The sequence below is a fragment of the Scyliorhinus canicula genome, chromosome 15 (assembly GCF_902713615.1).
Source record: "Scyliorhinus canicula chromosome 15, sScyCan1.1, whole genome shotgun sequence".
NCBI lineage: Eukaryota > Metazoa > Chordata > Chondrichthyes > Carcharhiniformes > Scyliorhinidae > Scyliorhinus > Scyliorhinus canicula.
This window is the reverse complement of record NC_052160.1, coordinates 65,502,608-65,519,415: the sequence shown is the minus strand read 5'-3', so window position 1 is coordinate 65,519,415 and position 16,808 is coordinate 65,502,608. Positions and strand designations below refer to the sequence as shown.

Here is a 16,808-nt window from a genome sequence, read left to right as displayed (position 1 = left end):
TCATCCAGGCAAGTGGAGTGTATTACTTACACTCTTGCTTACGTTTTGTGGGTGGAGGACAGACTTGTGGGGAGTCAAGTGGTGAGTAACTCGCCACAGTACAAGAGTGTTTAATAATGTAATTATACTTATTCCATAGCAAGACAAATTTCTGGAAAGTTTCTTCCATATTCAGGTTGAACATTGGCAACAGAGGCAACCAGAAGTTATGCAAAGTTTTAGGAGAATATATAAAACAAAATGTTTATTTTTGTGATTTTGGATCTTGAGTATTTTTAGTACTGAAAAATAAATTATCTTGCCAACTGAAAAACAATGATATACTAATTAAAACAAAGTCTGCTATATTCCAGACCTGCTAGCTGGATGAGAGTTAACTTTTAAAAATATATTGGGTATTTTGTTTTGCAAACTGTTATCTATTGAGCAAAATACAGCATAAATAAAAAGAAATAGGCCTGATACATAGAGCTCCACAAATGATTAACAGAGTCAGACAACTTACCTGGAGGTGTCTTACACAAAGCTTACAGCTGAACATTTCATGCTGCTTCCTCATGTGATGCTCTAGGTCCTCAAAAGTATTAAATGGTCTTGACTCAGCACATACTGGGCAGTCATGTTGCAGAAGTTTCCTAATGTAAATTACATATTAAAGAAATCAAATGATTAAGTCTCAAAGGGAGTTAATAATTTAGTCTTATTTTTGATTCCTGCAATGTTTTACAGAACGGGCCAGCAGCAATGCCTAGGCAATAAGCTTCAGAATGCCCCAAGCTTTTGATCACCTGCCCTAATACTGTCTTACGTGGACCGGCATAAAATTCTGCTTTACAACACATCTGTGTAGAGTCTTGGGACAGTCATTTACATTAAAGGCACTTAGGTTGATGTTGTAAATCCTGCAAAGCATCTTCTCAACGTTGGAATTTATTTAGCATATAATGTTCTCAAAACAGCAAACCTGTAAAATATATTCAATTATTGACAGTTGCAATACATCATAATGAAAAAATGTACAACATTCAGGTGTGAACTTGGGCAACTCTTTTGTTTTGTTGAAATCTCATGTTGACGTCCTAATTCTGTTGAAAAACCTACAAGTTGCAATGCATTTTATTTATATCTAAATGCATTAAACATCTTACATCGAGTCTTTATGATCCTTTTGCAACACATAGATAAGGTAATGTTTCAAGGTGAAAAATTGAAAATCTGGATAGTAGTAATAACATACCTAAACTATTTTAAATTGTAGAAAATTAGGGAATGAGCGTTACCCATTTCCATGAATTTAATGATCTCCAAAAAGGCAAGTTAGGAGATTTTATGGTTTTCCCTCATCAGAAACTATTGTGGAAGTAGTCCACAGCTCTATTTAAATTGTAAGTAAATAAATAAATATCTGGAAAATATAGGGACAGGCCTCTGCACGGGGCCCTGTCGCCAAGGAAACCAAATAACGTATTTCGAGAGGTGGCTTGCAAATCAGCTGTCTCCTTTTGCGTATTTCAATGAGGAAAAAAGTACTTCCGTATTCCGCATAAAATGCGGAAAATCCGTGCTCATTGGCAACTCTGTAGACTACACTGGAATATTGTGTGCAGTTTTGGTCTCCTCAACTGAGGAAGAATGTTACTTATAAAGAGGGAGTTACAGAAAGGTCTACTAGATTTCTGGGATGGAACGGACGGGAGGGTGGGGGGCATGAAATCTCTTGGAACCTATAAAAGTATAACAATACTAGACAGGGTAAATGCAGGAAGGATGCAGAGGGAGAAGAGAGCAAGGGAGAGAGAGGAATTACTGAGTTGGATGATCAGCCATGATAATGAATGGTGGAGCAAGCTCATAGGGCTCCAATTTTCTATGTTAATTCAATCTGCGCAAATTTCTATTGCACTGCTGCATCAAATGTCCTTCTGCATGTGTGATCCAATATGCCCAGGAACAAGAAAATGTCCTAGTGTCTGACCTGGAGATAAAAATCCATGTGGTTTTCTTTTAATGTCCCTCATAATTCTTTCAAGTTAGTGAACAAAGTTTTTATATAGGCAAAGTGGGACTAAAGTTTGAACTGACTGTGAGCTGTCCCGGATGTTACCATTCTTTTTTTGCAATAAGAAGAAACAATACCTAAACTGGGCATGAATCCTCCCATCGGCAATATAAATATCAAATTTCTTCTCATGGTGGAACTGAGGAGTTGCTATTGTTGAAAATGGGGCAACTTTCTTCATGAACACAACCTGTATGGAACAGAAGTAAAAGAGTGTATTAAGTATTCATATTAGCAAACTTTACATTCAATAGTGTACACAAGGGGTTAAGACTTTGCAATAAAAATAGGTACATAGGAATTAGGAGCAGAAGTAGGCAATTCAGTCCTTCAAGCCTGCTCCGCCATTCAATCAGATCATGGCTACTCTCTTCCGAGTCTCAAATCCACCTTCTTGCCTGTTCCCCATATCCCTTTAAACCATTTTTTTTTAAATCAGAGAAATACCTATCTCTTTCTTGAAACCATCTAATGATTCAGATTCCACTGCACTATGGAGCAGCGAGTTCCACAAATTCACCACTCTCTGCAAAGTAGTTTCTCCTCAACTCAGTTCTAAATCTACCACCTCTCGACCTACATCTGTGACCCCTCATTCTAGATTATCCCACAACGGGGAACATTTGGTCTACGTCTACTTTATCAATTTATTTTACATACCTTGAACAGATTCCCTCTCATCCTTCTAAACTCCAGCAAGTAAGAGCCCAAACTGTTCAATCCCTCCTCCCACGTCAATCCAATCATCCTCAGAATCAATCTGGTGAACCTCCTCTGAACTGCCTCCGATGCCACCACATTCTTCCTCAAATAAGGAGACCAAAAACTGGACGCAATATTCCAGATGTGGTCTCACCAACATCCTATACAAATGCAAAAACACCTCTCTACATGCTGTACCTGCATACCTATTTTCTGCGACTAATTAACAGACACCCAGATCCCTCTCCCCCCAACGCATTTTGAATCTGCTTTCCATTTCAATAATAATTTTCCTTTCTATTAATTCGGCCAAAATGGAAAACCTCACTTATCCACATTAAACTCCATCGGTCAGGTTTTGGCCCATTCTCCTAGCATATCTATAAACTCTATCTCCCCTTCCCCGCCTGCTTTCCCACTTATTTTTGTTTCATCCACAAATTCTGTCCCTGCGCAGGTTATTTATATAGATTGTAACAGTGAGGTCTGAGGACTGACTCTTGCGGTACCCCACTAGTTACAGTTTGCCAGCCAGAGAAGGACACATTTATCCCGACCCTCTGCTTTTTGTCACCCAGCCAATCCTCAATCCTTTCTCGTACTGTATCCCTAATCCGCTGCGATCTCACCTTCTGGATTAGTCTTTTATGTAACACCTTGTCAAATACGTTCTGGAAGTCTAGATATACCTCATCCCTAGGTTCCCCATTATCCATTTTACTGGCTACTCCCTCAAATAACTCATGAAAGTTTGGCAAACATAAAACCATGCTGATAATGGTGTATTGAGCTTTGTTTTTCCAATGTTCAGTCATCTCCTCCTTAAATGATTGATTCCAGCACCTTCCCCACCAGAAGTCAAGCCAACCGGTCTATAGTTTAATATTTGCCACTCTCCCTTTTTGAATAGGCGTGTCACTGAGGACTCTGAGTTTGTACTTGGAGTTTAGAAGGATGAGGGAGGATCTTATTGAAACTTACAGGATACTTCGGGGCCTGAATAGAGTGGATGTGAAGAGGATGTTTCCACTTGTAGGACAAACTAGAAGCAGAGGACATGATCTCAGACTAAATGGACTTGCCTTCAAAACAGAGATGAAGAGGAATTTCTTCAGCCACGGGGTGGGCATAACGTTCAGAAAATTTCTGATCATTGCAAGTGCCCACATGAAACCCCATCGGCAGTCTGTGGGTAAACACAAGTGCATGAACAGTTGGCACTGCCTGTTTGCCGCAGAAGGCTGTGAAGGCCAAATCACTGAGTGTCTTTAAGACAGAGATAGATGGGTTTGTGATTAATATGGGAATCAGGGGTTATGGGGAGAAGACGGGAATGGCAATGAGAAAAATATCATCCATGATTGAATGGCAGAGCAGACACGATGGGCTGAGTGGCTTAATTCTGCTCCTATGGTCACATTAACACGCTTCCAATTAACCAGGACCCGTCCAGAATCCAGGGAATTTTGAAATATCATAACCAATGCATCCACTATCTCTGCTGCCATCTCCTTTAATACCCTAGGGTGCAGGCCATCAGGTCCTGGAGACTTCTTTGTCTTTAATCCCATTAGTTTATTTAATACCAGTGAACTTATGGGTTGTACTGCTGGCGTCTAGGCCCAGTTTTTGCGTAAGTGGCGAACAATGCAGTATCAACTGTTTATTACACTTTTATTTTCCCAGACTGCCGATGGGGTTTCTCAGGGGCACTTGCAATGATCAGAAATTGCCTCAACGTTATGCCCTTTCACTTGAATACTGACTCTCAGCAAGATATCGGTATGATGAGGTTATCAGCAATCACCATTATTGGATTAAGTTGCCCCACTCCTCCAGAAGTTTCACCATACCGATATCTCGCTGAGAGTCAGCATTCATGTGAAAGGGCAAAACATTAGAAAATTTCTGATCATTGCAAGTGCCCACGTGAAACCCCATTGGCAGTCGGTGTAAAAATCCCAGTACAATGAACAGTTGGTACTGCGTTTGCCACCTATGCAAATTAGTGCTTGAGGCCATTCGGTCCATCGAGTCTGCCACTTTAAGCCCTCACCACCACCCTAGCCCCATAACCCAATACCCCTCCCAATTGTTTTTTGGACACCAAGGGCAATTTAGCATGTCCAATCCACCCAACTTGCACGTCTTTGGACTGCAGGAGGAAACCGGAGCACCCGGAGGAAACCCATGCAGACACGGGGAGAACGTGCAGACTCCGCAGTGACCCAGTGGGAAATTGAACTTGGGACCCTGGTACTGTGAAGACACTGTGCTACCATGTTGCCCTTTGCAGACACTTGCACAAGAAACCCGAAATTCAAAGCATAACAGAAAGTTAGAAGTGTTTTTTTTGGACTGAACTCTAACAAAGAGCCCCACCCAAAACACCAATCTCTCAGATCGATTGCCCTCCCATATCCTTAAGTTTTCAATATTCTATGATTTCAAATCCTACTGCAAACGCGCACTGTAATGGTGTTTCCTTTTTCTGTTTCCAGTTGCGATAACGGGAAACAGAAAGTACATATTGAAAGTCCAGGATGCTTTCGAGTCCTGGTTAATATGACACCGCACTTGGGCGGTGCTGAACCACTGCCAGACTAACTTCCACACACACATCTACCCAGCCTGCTGCGAGGGAAAAGCAGCCTCACAGGGTCACAGTAACAAGTCACACACCCGGCCTGGGTGGAGACCCAGGTGAGTGCCAGGAGCTGGCGATCTGAAGAAGGACAAAAACAAGCACCTTGGCGCCGGGAGACACTGTCCCCACCCCCGGGACTGCCTCCTCTGTAATGGGCAGCACCACCTCTGGAAACACTGACAGCACAAAGAGGGAGGGCGATCCGGGATCAGGGAACTGTCTGGCTGACGGACCGAGTGCAGGAAGCAATACAACTCCAATATGGAGACTCTAGTGGACTGGGCCCGGCCCAGACCCGCCCCCGGTGAGGGTGAGAGCCGCCCCCCGTCTCCTGGGCCCGGTAACCGCCACGGACTTTGAACCCCGCCTGCTGCCAACACAAAAGCGCAGCGAGCTCGGCGGCGGCCCCATCGATCCCTCCCTCCCCCCGGGTTTACCTGATCGAGCTCCAGCCGGCACACGGCGCAGTACCGCTGGCCGCACAGGGCCCGCATCTTGGTGGAGCAGCGGTAACACACCGGGTGGTCGCACTTGCCCACGGCGAAGAACTCCAGCTCCTGGCAGCACAGCACGCAGCTCTTGTCGGCGGGTCCCGGGCCTGCGCGGCCGCTCCTTCCCTCCTTGACGCCGCTGCTGTTGGAGGCCATGCCGCTGCCCGCTCTGTGTCTCTGCCTGGAGGCCCCACCCCCACGCACCTCCCCGCGACCGCTGACGTCACCACGGCCCGCGCGCGTTGCGTCGGAACTGACGTCACGGGACCCATGACGCGGTGCGTTCGGCGGGGAACAGTTGACATTTAAACCAAATGTTCGTTAGATAGGGAGGGCAGTTATTGTTGGCCACTGGCTGACCTTGATCGCTGTTGCTGTTGACACGTGCACCTCAGAATGCTTTGTATTTATAAATAGAAATCGTCTGGGAGCTCCCCTCCCAGAAATTATTGTATAAGAGTGGAAAACATACGTTTTGCTGCAGGAGACGACCATTCTGTCCCTCTAACCTGGTCTGCCACTCAATAAGATCATGGCTTATCCTTGACCCGCCCCCTAGCTACACCTTCCTGCACGCATACCATCCCCACATCACATAATTGGAAGCCCAAATTCCAATCGCTTTCAGCCTTCAATATACTCACCGCCTAGGTGTCCGCAAGCACAAGTAAGTTGGAATGTGGAGGTGGAAGGATGACAGACGACCCAGGAGCCTTCCACAAGTTTACAGGCTTTTCGGTCCAACTGGTCAGCCAGTTTATGCGGTACCCGGCTTGGGTCACTGTGCGGTGTCCGCACGTTCTCCCCGGGTTTGCATGGGCTTCCTCCGGGTGCTCCGGTTTCCTCCCACAAGTTCCGAAAGATGTGCTTGTTAGGTGAATTGGACATTCTGAATTCTCCCTCAGTGTACCCGAACATGCGCCGGAATGTGGCAACTAGGGGACTTTCACAGTAATATTATTGCAGTGTTAATGTAAGCATACTTGTGACACTAATAAAGATTATTATAAAATACTTTCATTCGCTTCTACCGCGTCATTCCTCAGCTTTAATAGGATCTGATGGAACTCTTGTAAAGAAGCTGGGAACTCAGGGAAGGGTGTCCCAAGTCTAAACTTTGGATTTTGACCAGTGTCATGATATGCAAACATGCACATAATGAGATACAGACAGCAGCTAATGAACACAGAGAACAGGACATAACCAATCAGCAGGCAGAACACTTGGGGGTGGTTTTCCACTATAAAACGCACGAGGCACTCACAGTCTGCCTCTTTCCACTGGGGACATCTACAGAGTGAGTTAGGGTGTATATATCACATAACACCTCCAGCACGTGGCGAAGAGCTAGTCTGGTTCAGTTAGAGTAATCACACTTAGGTTAGCAGAGAGTCGAACTCACAGAGAACTGTGCTAACTGTGACAGGTTCAATAAATCAGATTGAACTAACTTCAAGGTCTGGAGTATCTTTCAGTTAAAGCGGCATCCAGTTGCAGCCCATGTTATCTCAGTGTGCTTAACACGACAACCAGGGTGTGAATTCCAAGAACTATGTTAAGGGTAGAATGCAAGATAATGAAGAAAATTATTTGTTTCATATTCATCCATCCAGAATGGCTGATATTTTACAGCACTCCTTTGATTCTTGCATGAGCACCTTGAATTCATATGACCTCATTAACATCAAAGTGCATCCCTTGGTGCCTCAGGGGTGTAAACAAAAAATTGGGATGTCATTTAATCAAAGAAATTGAGACACTCATGTAGATCAGGTGAGGAGGGATAGGTTATTTCTGTTCTTTTCCTGTTCCTCATTTGACCTGATGGAGGTGACCGATGGTATAAAAAGTTAATCAAAGCACGAGCTGCAATCTTGAACCGTATGGACTGTAGCAATTCAAGAAGGTGAAAGAAGAGATATAGGGATCTTTGTTCTGACAAAGAGTCGATGGGCATCAAAATGTTAATTCTCCTTTCTCCCTTACAGGGGCTACCAGGCCTGCTATGTTTTTCCAGCATCTCTGTTCTTGTTTCAGATTCCAGCATCCGTAGTATTTTCCTTATTTCAGTGTTGAGTTGAAGTTGCTCATTTGTTACAGCAAAAGTCCTAAAATCTGGAGTCTTGTGGTGTGATACTTTGATTTCACCATCTTTTAAAAAGTTAGGAATTTCTACACATCTTAGAAGTATTGGCACTGTGACGGGAAATTGTGACTGAATGATTGGATTGGATTGGTTTATTGTCATGTGCACCGAGGTACAGTGAAAACTATTGTTCTGCGTGCAGCTCAGACAGATCATTCCGGACATGAAAAGAAAATACATAATAGAACAAATATAAAATACACAATGTAAATACATAGACACATACATTGGGTGACGCATACAGGAGTGCAGTACTATTCAATAGAGAAGACGTGTGAAAAGATCAGATCAGTCCATAAGAGAGTCGTTTAGGAATCTGGTAACAGCAGGGAAGAAGCTGTTTTGATATAAGATATAAGAATGATATAAGAATGTAAAAAATAGGAGCAGGAGTGGGCCATTCAGCCCTTCGAGCTCATTCCACCATTCAATAAAATCATGGCTGATCTATTTCAACAGCACTTTTCTGCACTATCCCCATATCCCCTGATGTTTTAATATGTAAAAATGTTTTCAGATTGTTAAAACCTTTCACTTCTGGCATCCCTAGCCTTTCCATCAGCAGCATTTGAAATGAAATGAAAATGAAAAATGAAATGAAAATTGCTTCTTGTCACAAGTAGGCGTCAAATGAAGTTACTGTGAAAAGCCCCTAGTCGCCACATTCCGGGTTCGGAGTTTCTTATCAAACTCTCATTGTGAAAGCTTTATATTGTTCATTCAGACACTTAAATAAATATATATGTGCATCATTAATAATAATCTCTACATAACCTCACAAACTAAATAAAAACACATTGAATTATTTAAAGAGGATCTTTTTTCCTTGAAGACAAGAAAAGCCACAGACCAAAATTAGCTGCCATGAGGCATCTGATATCTGGAATTGTAAGTTGAACTTTTATGGATAGGTACTATGGCTTGCACTGCAGGCATACCCTGGCACGTTGCTCCTAGAACTCCACACCTTAGGGTGTCAGGGTCCACTTCAAAAGAGGACTATGGAAAGAAATGGACATGCAATTTTCATCTTTATCAGCTTATCTCTCCAGCAGAGACTGAATGTCCATCAAAACAGTGGGGAACTGCTTGCCACTTAGGATATTGTTCCGGTCTGCCTCCGGGTGAAGTCCTCAAATTTGTTACCCTCCGTACCCTCTGTGGGAACTATCTCAGTGCAAGCCCAGATTTGTTAAAGTGGGACTTCTGTTGGTGACCACGGAGTGAGTGGTTGCACATTTGGTGGCTCCTGCTCAAGGTGGTAATTTTTGGTCCTTTTCCCGTCTGAAGGTTGGGAATTTTGGATGGAAAGAGGTGTAGGAGTACCTAGAGAAGGTGTAACTCCCCTGGCGTGGCTGGTGGATGGATCCACAAACTAGGAGTGGGACAAGAAGGAGAATTGTAAGTTGGGGTGCTGGAGCAGAAGATTCTTTGAGGTGAGCAACAGGTTAAGATGGCAGAGGGCAAAGAGGCTATTCTGCCTACCCAGTGATCAACTGACTAGTTAGTGGAATTTCTGAACGCTAAGTTCAGCCAGCAGAGGAAGGAGGCCCTGGAGGACCTGACCAAAGTAGTGGAGCCGATTAAAGCAGGGGTCGAGAGAGTGGAGCAGAGGCTGGAGTCCCAGGGCGGGCGATCCAGAAAGTGGAGGAGGTGGTGGGGGAGCCCAAAGAGCAGTTGGTCTCATTGGTCACTGAGGTGGGGATGATGCGGGAGACCCAGAAGAGGTTGAAGGAAAAGGTGGGAGAATATGGATAACCGTTCCAGAAGGCAAAATTTGAGGATTGTGGGGATGCCCGAAGACATCGAAGGTACAGAGGCCGGCAGGTATGTGGCCAAAATTTTGGAACAGCTGATGGGAAGGGGGCCTTTGACCAGCCCCTAGAGATCGACTGAGCATCTAAGAACAGAAGAAATAGGAGGAGGAGTAGGCATCTGGCCCCCCGAGCCTTTTCTGCAATTTTGTGGACTCAGCTCCACTTTCCGCCCCGAACACCTTAATCCCTTTATTCTTCAAAAACTATCCATCTATCATATAGGGCGCTGATGAGGAGGCCGCAAGCGGACAAGCCACTAAGGGTGATGGTTGCACCGCTTTCTGGATAAAGAGACGATTCTTTGGTGGGCGAGACAAACAAGGAAATGCATCCATGACGGGAACGAGCTGCGGGTGTACTCAGACTTGGGTGCAGAACTGATGAAGAGGAAGGCTGGGTTTAATCGGGTGAAGGCTGCCCTCTTCAAGAAGGGGGTGAAGTTTGGGGTGCTGTATCCGACCCACCTCTGTGTGACTTTCCAGAAGCATGAATATTATTTTGGCACGCCAGATGAGGCGATGGAGGTTATGAAGGACAGTAGACTGGCAGGAGAAGGAGCACATTGAACTTTGGAGGAGTTTGTAAGTATGTTTCTTTGTTCTCACGAAAGTTTTCCCCTTGAAATGTTCTTCTGGTTTTGATGGCGGTGATGCACTATCAATTACGAGAATAGAATGTCATTGAGGCTTTATTACACAGAGATGTGTGGCTTCCTACAGCAGCTGGCAAAATGGCTGCTGTTCGGAGAGCACACACATTTATACTCTGCCTACTGGGCGGAGCCAGCAGGCAGGGATCTACTCCCCGTACCTATCGTACAGGGACCTTACTGTAATACCAGTATATACGATATAATACAACAGTGGTGACTACCACATTTACACCCTGTTAAAAATGTGTCATGCGGGGATGGTGGAAAATCTATACAGATTGGCTTTAAAATTACAGAGAAGGTTCCAAATTTAGACGATCGGGCGCCTTGATCTGTTGTTGAGAGCGCCGCAGGTCTGGTGGCGACTCAGGCGTCGGCTTGGTCTTCGGTGACTCCGGGAGCGTGTCGACATCCTCTTCATCCCCGGGTGGGTCCAAGGAGAGGACGGATTGTCCAGGAGCGGGAGCTGTGGCGGGGTGCGCTGGGGGGAGGGAGGGTGGTGCCGGGGCAGAGGGGATGTGTGTGGGGACCCAGCTGGTGCCAGGTCCCTGAGGGACACTGTGGCTTGGCGGTCGTTGGGGTACGCTACGTAGGCGTACTGTGGGTTTGCATGTACCCTCTCAACCAATGGGTCCGCCCTGTGTAGCCGCACGTGCTTGCGGAGAAGAACGGATCCTGGAGCTGCCAGCCACGTTAAGGATGAAACCCCGGAGGTGGGCTTCCTGGGGAAGGCAAAGAGACGTTCATGGGGGGTTTCGTTAATCGCAGTACACAGGAGCGACCAAATGGAGTGAAGTGCATCGGGGAGGACCTCCTGCCAGCGGGAGGCCGGGAGATTTGTGGACCATAGGGCCAGCTGGACGGCCCTCTAGACCGTCCCATTCTCCCGCTCCACCTGCCCGTTTCCCTGGGGTTGTAGCTGATCATCCTGCTCAAGGCAATGCCCTGTTGAGCAGGTACTGGTGCAGCTCCTCGCTCATAAATGAGGATCTCCGGTCGCTGTGGACGTAGGCGGGGAAACCGAACAGAGCAAAAATGGTATTGAGAGCTTTAATGACGGTGGCAGACGTCATCTCGGGGCATGGGACGGCGAAGGGGAATCGGGAATAATCGTCAACCACATCGAGGAAATACGTTTTGCGGTCGGTGGAGGGGAGGGGCCCTTTGAAGTCCACACTGAGGCGTTCAATGGGGCGGGAGGCCTTCACCAGGTGCGCCCGGTCTGGCCGGTAGAAGTGCGGTTTACACTCCGCGCAGACCTGGCAGTCTCTGGTGATAGCCCTGTCTTCCTCGATGGAGTAGGGTGATTGAGGGCCTCAATGAAATGGTAAAAGCGGGTGACTCCTGGGTGACAGAGGTCATCGTGCAGTGTCCGGAGTCGGTCCGCTTGTGCACTGGCACATGCACCTCGGGACAGGCATCGATGGGCTCGTTGAGCTTATTGGGGCGATACAAAATCTCATAATTAAATGTGGAGAGCTTGATCCTCCACCGCAAGACCTTATCATTTTTGATCTCGCCCCGCTGTGTATTGTTGAACATGAAGGCAACCAACCGTTGGTCAGTGAGGAGAATGAATCTCCTGCTGGCCAGGTTGATGCACTATCAATTACGCAAAGACGAGAGTAGAATGCAATCGAGACTTTATTACACTGAGATGTGTGGCCTCCTACAGCAGCTGACGAAATGGCTGCTGTATGGGGAACACACATATTTATACTCCGCCTACTGGGTGGAGCCAGCAGGCAGGGATCTACCCCCGTACCTGTAGTACAGGGGCCTTACCGTAATACCAGTATATATAATACAATACGACAGTGGTGACTACCAGAGATGGGACGTTTGGAAGGCAGGCCCTCTGTTGGGGGAAGATCAAGAGTGAATCCGCCTTTTCCGCTTTTTGGGGGAGCGTGAACAGGCGGGAAGGAAATTGGGGGGTGGGGATTTGGAGGCCTTGGGCGTGGGCCACCATGCTAGCTGGGTGGGCTAGTTAATGGGAGTGCAGTGGGGGGTTGTCAGGAAATAGAAGTAGTGGAGGGTGATGGGTTTGTTATTTTGTTGGGGGGGGCAAGGGAAGGGTTGCTGACAAGGATGTGGTTGATGTGGTGCAGCTGGAAAAGGAGTTATATGGTGGACATTCGAGGGTGGGCCGGGAGAGTCGCATGACATGGGCGTGGCTGGCCGATAAAGGGATATGGTTGATCGGGAGGGGAGAGAGGTGGGGAGCCTCCTGACCAGGCTGGTCACATGGAATGTGAGCTGACTCAATGAGCTGGTCAAATGGTCATGCACCTGAGGAGTCTGAAGGCAGACGTGGCCTTTTTGCAGGAGACGCATTTGACGATAGGAGGCCAGACAAGGTTGAGGAAAGGATGGGTGGGGTAGGTGTTCCACTTGGGACTGGACATGAAGATGAGGTTTAGCTGTACAAAACCCTGGTGCGGCCACATTTGGAGTATTGCGTGCAATTGTGGTCACCGCATTATAGGAAGGACATGGAAGCATTGGAAAGGGTGCAGAGGAGATTTACCAGAATGTTGCCTGGTGTGGAGGGAAGATCTTATGAGGGAAGGCTGAGGGACTTGAGGCTGTTTTCGTTAGAGAGAAGAAGATTAAGAGGTGACTTAATTGAGGCATACAAGATGATCAGAGGATTAGATGGGGTGGACAGTGAGAGCCTTTTTCCTCGGATAGTGATGTCTACCTCGAGGGGACATAGCTTTAAATTGAGGGGAGATAGATATAGGACAGATGTCAGAGGTAGGTTCTTTACTCAGAGAGTAGTAAGGGCGTGGAATGCCCTGCCTGCAACAGTAATAGACTCGCCAACACTAAGGGCATTCAAATGGTCATTGGATAGACATATGGACGATAAGGGAATAGTGTACGTGGGCTTTAGAGTGGTTTCACAGATCGGCGTAACATCGAGGGCCGAAGGGCCTGTACTGCGCTGTAATGTTCTGTGTCCTATGTTTTATGAGGGGGATGGCGGTGCTGGTGAATAAGCGGGTGATGTTCGAGGTGGGAAGCATTGTGGCAGATCTGGGGGGGAGGATCGTCATGGTGGGTGGGAAGCTGGAAGGGATGCCAGTGGTCCTGGTAAACGTTTATGACCCAAATTGGGATGATGCAGACTTTATGAGGCGGGTGCTGTGGAAAGTGCTGATCTGGACTTGTACCTGTTGATCATGGGCTGGATTTTAATATGGTCAGAGAGCCAAGCAAGGCCAGTCGAGCCCGAGGTCGGGGACGGTGTCGGCAGTGGCCAAGGAGTTGAAGGGGTTTATCGAGCGAATTGTGGGAGGGGGGGGGAGGTCGACCCGTGGGCGTTTGGGAGACCGAGAGTGAAGGAATTTTCATATTTTTCTCATGTGCACCAGGTGTACTCCCAGAGTGACGTTTTGTGGTGGACAGGACGTTGTTGATTCGGTGTATTCTATGATCATGGTCTCCAACCACGCACCGCACTGGGTGGATTTGCGGGTGGAAAGGGAGGGAGCCCAGCGCCCGCAGTGGAGGCTGGATATGGGGATGTTGGCGGATGAGGAGGTGTGGGAACGGGTGAGGGCTGCCATCCGGGGTGTGTGGAGCTCAATGACACGGGGAAGGTCACCAACGACCCACTGTGTACTCAAGGCGGTGATTCAGGGGGAGTTTATTTCAATTTGGGCGCATAGGTTCAACTTCTACAAGTGCACCATAGAAAGCATTCTTTCTGGTTGGATCACAGCTTGGTATGGAACCTGCTCTACTCAAGTCCGCAGGAAACTACAAAAGGTCGTGAATGTAGCCCAGTCCATCACGGAAACCAGCCTCCCATCCATTGACTTTGTCTATAATTCCCGCAGCCTCAGAAAGCATAATTAAGGACCCCACGCACCCCGGACATACTCTCTTCCACCTCATTCCATCAGGAAAAAGACACCAAAGTTTGAGGTCACGTACCAACCGACTCAAGAACAGTTTCTTCCCTACTGCCATCAGACTTTTGAATGGACCTACCTCATATTAAGTTGATCTTTTCTCTACACCTTGCTATAACTGTAACATTATATTCTGCAGTCTCTCCTTCCTTCCTTATGCACGGTATGCATTGTTTGTACAGCATGCAAGAAACAATACTTTTCACTGTATACTAATACATGTGACAATAATAAATCAAATTATATCATAGGTAGAAGGCGGAATGGGCAGAGATGGCAAGGCTTGTAGAGGAGATTCTGAGGGTGGACGCAAGGTATTCGGAGGACCCAGAGGGAGGGTTGTTGAAGAAGAGGCAGAGTCTCCAGATGGAGTTAGGATTAGTGTCCACGGGGAAGGCAGTGGGGCAGCTGCGGAGGGCTAGTGGGGAGTATATCAGTATGGTGAGAAGGCAAGTAGCATTCTGGCCCACCAGCTGAGGAAGCAGGAGATGGCGAAGGAACTTGGCAGAGTAAAGGTCAAGACGGGAATGGTGGTTTTGGACCCGATGGGGGTGAATGGGGTGTTTGAGGCTTTTTACAGGAGATTGTTTGAATTGGAGTGCCTGGCCAGGAGGGAGGGATTGCAGCGGTTCCTGGGAGGGCTGGTGTTTCCCAGGGCGAGCGAGGAGTTGGTGCAGGGATTGGGGGTGCCAATCGGAATGAACATGGAACAGTACAGCACAGAACAGGCCCTTCGTCCCTCGACGTTGTGCTGAGCTTTTTCCGAAACCAAGATCAAGCTATCCATTCCACACCCTAACCACTCTCTGAGTAAATGGACAGTATTGGGACGATGCAGGCAACGAAGGCCCTGGACCTGGATGGGTTCCCGATGGAGTTTTATTATACGTTTGGGGAGACCCGGTGTTCATTGGCCGGGTTGGATGCGAGATTGCGGGGGTGGCGGCAGGCAGGGATTGAGCATTTTGGTGACCTGTTTGTAGGGGTAGTTTCGCAAAATTGGAGGACCTGGAGGAAGAGGATGAGCTGGCCAGGGGGAACGATTTCATGTAACTGCAGGTTTGGGATTTTGTGAAGAGAGAGGTGCCGTGTTTTCCTGGCTTTCCGCCCTTGGGGTTGCAAGATAAAGTGCTGTTGAAGGAGGAGATAGGGGAGGGGAAGGTATCTGAGGTCTATAAGGAGCTGATGGGAGGGGACCACGGTGAGGGATATAAAGTGGGAGGAGGAGCTGGATGGGGGGGGGGGGGTGGAGGCTGGGGCGTGGGCTGAGGCCTTTGCTGAGGGTGAATGCGTCCTCGTCATGTGCGAGGCTAAGCTTCATTCAGTTTAAAGTACTTCACAGGGCGCATATGATGGTGGCGTTGATGAGTAAATTTTTTAAGGGGATAGAGGACAGGTGTGGAGTGTGCGCGGGAAGGCCCGGGAATCACGTCTACATGTTCTGGACATGTTCAAAGCTAAAGGGGTTCTGGCAGGGGTTTGCGGACGTTATGTCCGAGGTGTTGGGAGTGAAGATGGCCCGAGTCCAGAGGTAGCAATATTCGGGCTGTCGGAAGATCCGGGAGTCCAGGGGCGAGAGAGGCCGATGTCTTGGCATTTGCTTCCCTGATAGCCCGGAGGCAGATCTTACTTGGGTGGAGGGACTCGGAGCCGCTGAAAGCGGGAGTGTGGCTGAGCGACCTGGCAGAATTCCGGAGGCTCGGGAAGGTCTGGATCGTTCTGAGGAAGTCGGTTGATGTATTCATTTGGAGGGAGAAGCCATTAATTGACTCCTTGAAAGAGCATTGAGGAGTCAGCATAGGGGGAGGTAAGGGGGGGGGGGGGTAAAGGGTGGGTAAGGGGGTTAAAATGCTACAGGTTGAGAGAAGGGTCGAGAGTGGGGAGCCGGGGGGGGGGGGGGGGGGGGGGGGGGGGAGGTTGCCATTTATAATGTTGTATAATTTTGCTTCTGCTTCAGTTTATTTTTATGAAAATGCCTGAATAAAATATTATTAAAATTCTGGACGGAATGGCCTCAAAAGTGTTGCACCTCTGCCTGGGGAGGGATGTACTGACACCATTTTTTTTGTTTTAAATTTAGAGTACCCAATTATTTTTTTCCAATTAAGGGGCAATTTAGCATGGCCAATCCCCCTATCCTGCACATCTTTTTTGGGTTGTGGGGGTGAAACCCACGCGGACACGGGGAGACTGACTCCATTTCTTTATTCAACCTCCTTGATTTATTGCAAGAAGATTATTTCCTTTGTGAAAAACTTTTCCCAGTCCCAAAGTATTTAAATAGAAGCATAGAAACGAGGAGCAGGAATAGGCCCTTCGGCCCTTTGAGCCTGTTCCGCTATTCAATACGATCATTCAATATGATCCTCGA

At 47.4% G+C, this 16,808-nt stretch overlaps 1 protein-coding gene across 2 annotated transcripts in view; it reads right to left on the bottom strand.

The window, feature by feature from the left end:
• The window catches only part of znf598 (zinc finger protein 598), a 40,564-nt gene extending 34,454 nt beyond the window's left edge, over positions 1-6,110 (bottom strand). The window contains exons 1-3 of one of the 2 annotated variants that reach the window (XR_005463337.1): positions 5,846-6,110; positions 2,137-2,249; positions 506-635 (exon numbers count right to left, since the gene is read on the bottom strand). Coding sequence is in view for 1 of the 2 variants with exons in the window: in XM_038819248.1 (XP_038675176.1) it covers positions 506-635; positions 2,137-2,249; positions 5,846-6,055 (453 nt within the window). In the remaining variant the exon portion in view is untranslated. The remainder of the gene's footprint in view (positions 1-505; positions 636-2,136; positions 2,250-5,845) is intronic. The other variant, XM_038819248.1, reaches the window with a different exon arrangement.
• Positions 6,111-16,808: the final 10,698 nt, after the last annotated feature.